This window comes from Cynoglossus semilaevis, chromosome 6 (genome assembly GCF_000523025.1).
Source record: "Cynoglossus semilaevis isolate Cse_v1.0 chromosome 6, Cse_v1.0, whole genome shotgun sequence".
Taxonomy (NCBI): Eukaryota; Metazoa; Chordata; class Actinopteri; order Pleuronectiformes; family Cynoglossidae; genus Cynoglossus; species Cynoglossus semilaevis.
Genome location: NC_024312.1, coordinates 12,471,606 through 12,477,979, shown reverse-complemented (window position 1 = coordinate 12,477,979; position 6,374 = coordinate 12,471,606). Strand labels below are relative to the sequence as shown.

Sequence of the window (6,374 nt, the reverse complement as noted above, 5' to 3'; positions counted from 1 at the left end):
CAATTTAGAGCAGTGTTTTACAACCCTGGGGTCGGGAATCCAAATGGGGTCACTTGAAATGTCTATTAATTAGTTAAAAATGGATAGAAATATGTTTTCAAATAATTATTACTCTTTTTAAAATTCACTTGAATTTCACTTTGAAGAATAATCATGAATATGAAGTTCAAAAGAACTATCTGAGCTGGAAACAGACAATAAATGTGCACTAATGTGTGTAATGATCATAAAGTAATTCCAGAAAAAAAAATTGAAATTGGTGATGTCAAAATGACCAAACAAGTCATAAAAAGGGTTGGGAACCACACATTTAGACTCTAGTTCACAGATATAGACCTTATGTGAAATTAACATATCTGTATATCTTCAAGTGTCCAGTGCTTAAACTTTATGGATAATAAACTTGTAGAATAAAGCTAATTTAACCTGATTAATTAATGTCTTAACTCATCTAAGAATCACTGACTAAACCCTTTTTCTCATTAATCTAAATTCTAGATTCACTTTAGAAACAGCTGTTTTCCTAATGAATCAAACCATAAGGTTTTATAGGCTTCCCTGTTGCTCAGAAGGATAACATGTCGCCCATTATAACTCAGCATTCTTCACACACCTGAAATTGAATTTCCTGAACAAATGGCAGAGAATTCAGAAGGAGCAGCTGGTGACAAAAACGTATCCTGTAGGCTCGACTGTCCCATTTTTACAACTTATGACACTCAGTCAGCTGCAACCTTCCCCATCTAGCTGCTGCGGAGCATGTCGGCTGCAGCTGACATAGGCTCCAGGCCCCTAATTGGGACAAACTTTCGACTAGGACGTTACGGAACGGGCCTTTGAACATCTATTGTGCATTGATGCATCTGAAATTTCAGAGTATTTAGAGGTGAACTTCATTGTTCGCATGTGAATAATTCATAACAGCCAGGAAGAAAAATCTCCACTGGAAGAAACAGGTCTGTGCCTTGGTATGACGGGCTGGTCTTCATTTGAATTATAAAAGACAGAGGCCAGACTGAGGGATGGAGCCTGCTTTGTTCTGGAGTTTAAACCTTCCTCTTTATTTCTTCAGGACAGTTTCAGGAGGACTGGCAGTGGACCTTAGTTTTGAAGCAGTCTGAGCTCATTTGAATATTTAATGGTAACCCATTAGCAACACACATACTGATTAGACTGGCTCACATTTGTAATAAAAATAGTTCATGTCACAACTTTACGATTTTTCTCCATCTTCTACATGGGGCTACATAGAAAATTACAAAATAATCTACAGTTCAACAACATCACATCAACTGTTACTACCTGCTGTTTATGTGGATTTCTGTGTAATATTTCCCTTTGCATTACTTTGTTTCCTGGACACAGTGAGGCTGATGTCAAACACAAAATAAACTGAGCTAGAATTATGCTGTTACCTGTTCTTCTCATCTGCATTGCTTTTTTTTAAAAAAATATATATATATTTTCTTGCTGCTGTACAAGTACACATATTTTATATAACATCTATCATTATGTCACACTTTTAAAATTTTGGTTTTTCTGATTAAAAACTTTAAGTACAATTAAAAATGTAGGTACAAAAGATGGCATTAATAAATCAAAAGTCATAAAGTCAGATGGGGTCTTTGTTCTTTTTCTCCACAGGTGTCAGGACGACTGTCCTGTGGGAACCTTTGGTCCTCAGTGTAACCAGAAGTGTGAGTGTCAGAATGGAGCCAAGTGTCATCACATCACCGGAGCCTGTCTGTGTGAAACAGGCTTCAAAGGCCCTAACTGCCAGGAGAGATTCTGCCCCCCAGGCCTCTACGGTCTTATCTGTGACAAGTACTGCCCCTGTAACACCACCAACACAGTCAGGTAAGTGAGACGTTACGACCACACGCACACACACACACCCCTGCATTAACCACTCTCTGAGTTGAGTCCTCTGGAGCGCCATATACATTTAAAAGTCCCCAACTATATCTCACCTCACCCTGAGCCAGCTCCCACTCCGGAGTCTGGACGTCTCCTAACCTTGCCGTTCAGTTCGATTTTAATGGCAACCTTTGGCTCATCCATAATTTCTCAGCCCCATTCATAGTTAATGCAATGTTAATGCTCTGATTCTGACTGCAGATGCATCGCAGTCATTACAGAAAGGAGAAAAGGGACATTTCATTTATCTGATGATATGTAGACGCATAAATGGATGAAGTGATGTTGGCGCAGACCTCGCACTTTGACACTGCTCAGGAATAAAGAGTGTTGAAATTCTTTCGATCTAAAAACTCATCCTTCCTTTTCCTCCTCATGCCACAGCTGCCATCCACTGTCTGGTGAATGCACCTGCTCTACAGGCTGGACAGGCCTTTACTGTAATGAGACATGTCCGCCTGGATACTATGGAGAGGGATGTTTGCTGTCATGCAGCTGCACCAACGGTGCTGACTGTCATCCTGTCACAGGTGCCTGTGTCTGTGCCCCTGGCTTCATGGTGAGTGATCGTTCACCTGTTGATGTTGATGTTGGTGGCTAGCAACAACATAATGTTACTGGAGTTGTTAGTGTTTCTGTGGTGATACGGAAATCGTTGTGACTTGTGTCAATTCACAAATGTAATTGGGAGAGTTTGAAATTATATCGAAGGACATTGTTCGCTTGTCAAGCAGCAATGGGACTGATTCAATTTTTACTTCCCGGAGTCCTCATACAGGCTGAACCACCTCAGTGTAGTCAGGGCCCGTACGGCAGAAGGTCAACGGTTTGAATCCCTACAGTGACTGATGTTTACAGTTTGTATGTTCTTCCAGTGTTCGTCAGGTTTCCCTCCCTGTAATACGGTTTCCTCCCACAGACAAGAGCGCGCGGCCACAGTTGCGACTTTGAGTGTGAGTTTAAACGGTTGCTTGTGTCTCTGTGCAGTACTGTGCACCTTCCTTAATGTACCTCGCCCTCACCCAGTGACTCCTGGGATAGACTCTAGCTCCCCCTGCGATCCTGAAAGGGACTGACGATGCATGAAAATGAGCGCATGTAGAAAGGCAAAGAGAAGGTAATGTGCTTCTGATAGGTGGGATTTAGAAAAGGCTTACATTTTTCTCTGACAGGGGAAACTCTGGTGTTGTATAAGAAAATCATTGACTTAGCAAAGGATGAGGTGAAAGTGTTTGGCTTAACAGCGGGGGGTGGGGAGGGGCGACGTAGAGTCTGAACTGGAGCAGAGACTTTTCTATGGAGGGAGCAGCACCTGACGTTTGATTAAAGGTGTATTAATCTCATTAAAAAATGTATATGTATATTAGAAAAATAAAATAAAAAGTACACATAAGTCAGTCCTCAGTGTAACCTGCCTCTCACCGCCTTTGTTACACTATCTATTTATTAAAAAGTTGATAATTCACACTACATGCAACCCAGCACTTAGTCTTTGTACAGGTTTTTACTTAAAAGGTTTTGTAATTTATACATCTTGTCATTTGTAGTCCTGGTAAAATGTTTGTGTTATTGTGGTCGTAATGTCCTGGAAGTGGTCCCAGTAATCCTTTAGAAGCTTTTTATCGGCGGGCCAGCGGAGGCAAGGTGAGATATTTTTATTACTTTCTTATAATGGATGTGCTCTGGTGCACCAGGAGAAATTCCCTTCTAAATGATTATATCTTCAGTGCAACTCTGCGAACAAGTTATTATTCTGTTGTTTTATTTTACAAATATACCTGATGTGCTCTCATTGCACCAGTGCTACAGTCAGAGAACATGTTAAGCTCTGTACTAATAATACTAATCCTTGTTCGTATCTTTGTGTTTTGGTGGTTTTGCGGCAGCTTCTCGGTCCCTTTTACCACTGTCAAATTAGTTGTGTGGCTCCACTCCGTTCCCCCCGTTGTTTTTCTCATCTTGCAATCTGAATTTACAGAGCAACACAGACCAAAAGGCTACATTTGTGCCAACATTACATTTCAGTGGAAATTGCCTGTGTCTTACAGCGGACCACTGTGGTGAATTGAGCTACAGAGCGGGGCCGCAGACTGTGTCTTAATTTGCTCCACCTGTTCACTTTGGCGGCTGCTTGAAAAGGCTGCCAGACCCATTAAACAGACCTGGAGGGCAGGAGCTGGATAGAAACGCAGGAAGTCAAATGGGAACAGACACACCTCATATGGATGGTTTTTGTGAGTGTGTGGGTGTGTGTGGGGGGGGGGGAGTCAGGGTAACGCCACCATTCCAGGTTTTCTTCTATTATTTCTTTAAACAGCAGCTGCTTTACAAACAACACATGAGCATTGTTAGGGGACTGAGGTGTGACTGTGGCTCTGATAAGAGTGTTAGTTTCTCAGGTCTTGTGAGGAACATTATCCTTATCATGCAGTGGGATTTCAGTGTGTGATGATGGTGTTGAGGTTATTATTAATGCTGAAGTCATACCTCCAGGGGGGGCTGCTGATAGGACTTAGCCTGTCCACTGCATCTTTGTTCTGCTGTCCCATCAGGGGGCAAACCGAGCAAAGTGTTGCAGCAGACTGAGCTCCTGCACGCTTGATTTAGCTCTAGTAATTGGACATGCTCTTTTTGACTGGGACAAAGTGATTACATGTTACCTATTCAGGCGTTGTCCCCTGCAATTTGCGGCGTGTACTCACAGTAACTTTTCCCTCCTATGTCTATAAGGTGATGTGTGTTCTCTTAAAGCTACAATACTGCAGGAAATTGATTCCAGTCTGCATTTGTAGGTAGTGAAAACACAATGTTTTCCTCTGGGTTCCCAAGTCTCATGAGTGGCTCCACATGTTAATTTTCCTGTTTCGCAGCATGCATTCTAAATAGTAGGTTCTCATGCAGTAGATAGATGCAGTGTTACAGAGTGAGACTGATTGGTAATTAGTGGTGCTGTTTCCATGGTCTCACTAGGTGAGAACCTGAGCAACCACTGGAAAGCACAAGTCTTTTCTTGAAATTTGGTGCTATTTGCCAAGATGAACCGGGCCGTCTCTCAGCATCATACGTAGGTCTGGTTGCTGCTTCCTTTGGTTCTATGGTTACGTAAGGTCCTGCTGCTCTTGTGCAACGGACTGACAGCCCCTGTATTAATAATGATTCCCCACATTCAGACTTCTATCCTTCACAGCTCAGAAGGAATATGAATGAGTCGGCTAATGAGAAAGCTCCCCTTCTTCACTTGACAGCAGACCAACCAACCAACACTTGACAGCAGACCAACCACCGGTCTCTGCGTCCCGGGGATAAGCAATGTGGAATTAGATGCAGCATGGGATGCAAGAAAATCCATGTGGTCAGCTGTGGCCACATGACGTTTCCTCCGTGAGTCCATTCTCCACTAAATCACCTCTGCTCTGAAGCTCGGCTCAAACTCCACCCCTCATTCTACTCCCTGCCGGCCGGTCATGTGTGCCTCCGCTCTTCACTGCATCGGAACTGCTATTGTTAGCAATCTTGAAGCTGCCATTTTCAACAGAACAAAGGTTATTGCAACCGATTGATGAAAATTTCATTTCACAGACAGGCGCTTTCATGTGAAGTACGAGGGAGGAAAGACGTTTTAAGATGTGTGTTCTGCCCCTGGCGTCCGCGTCCACTTCTCCTCACGTCTCCTGTTTAAACTGAGTTCAAAATGATAATGAGAGCCGTGAACAGCCAACAGTTCCCAGTGCTCTGGCGAATGAAGCGTAGACCACTGCGGCCTCCTCTGGGCTGCTAATTGGAACCTTAAATCATTGTGTCACCTGTCACTCAACAAAGGATTCAGAGAGGAGGAAGAGGAAATCTTTAGAGTCACTGTGATCTACGTCTTTTTCTTTTTTTCTTTTTTTTTTTTTTGCGAGGGAGGGAGGGGCCTGGTGATGGTGGTCTGTGCTCAGCCTTTAAAGCAGATTCTTTATTATACCACACTTCAGAGGACAGACTAGTACTCCTTGTCCTTCAGCCAATAGCACACTCCTGTTACTGGGTCGTTGGAGTCTGTAGTGGTCGTCGGGCATTTGTGTACTTTCCAAAACTGAGTACTTTCACCAATATTTCTTTAGGTTACAAAATCGTATACAATGAACTGGAAGACAGTGTTACATAGGTGACATAGCTCCATGACTCATACTGTATGTTGAAGTGCAATGTGTCTGTGTGTGTGTGTGTGTGTGTGAGCTCAATGCAAATCACACTGAGGACTCCAAGCAGGAAAAAGTTTACATAAAATTTAAATTAAATTGGGACTAAAAATGTGACTTGGTGAAGTGTTTACGCCTCATCTATGCACTGTGAAGTGGTGTTAGCAGACTCAGTGCTGAGACGTGTCTTCAGGTGTTTTATTAAATTGTTCGTATCATAACAGTACAAATCGTACAGTAAGTCTTTGTCCCCAATGTTAAAATACCTCCAGAATG

At 42.7% G+C, this 6,374-nt stretch overlaps 1 protein-coding gene across 1 annotated transcript in view; it reads left to right on the top strand.

Annotated features, from left to right (window-relative positions):
* The window catches only part of megf11 (multiple EGF-like-domains 11), a 62,764-nt gene that overhangs the window by 39,355 nt on the left and 17,035 nt on the right, over window positions 1–6,374 (top strand). Inside the window, exons 9-10 of the mRNA XM_025056413.1 lie at window positions 1,645–1,857; window positions 2,302–2,476. Of these exons, the coding sequence (XP_024912181.1) occupies window positions 1,645–1,857; window positions 2,302–2,476 (388 nt within the window). The remainder of the gene's footprint in view (window positions 1–1,644; window positions 1,858–2,301; window positions 2,477–6,374) is intronic.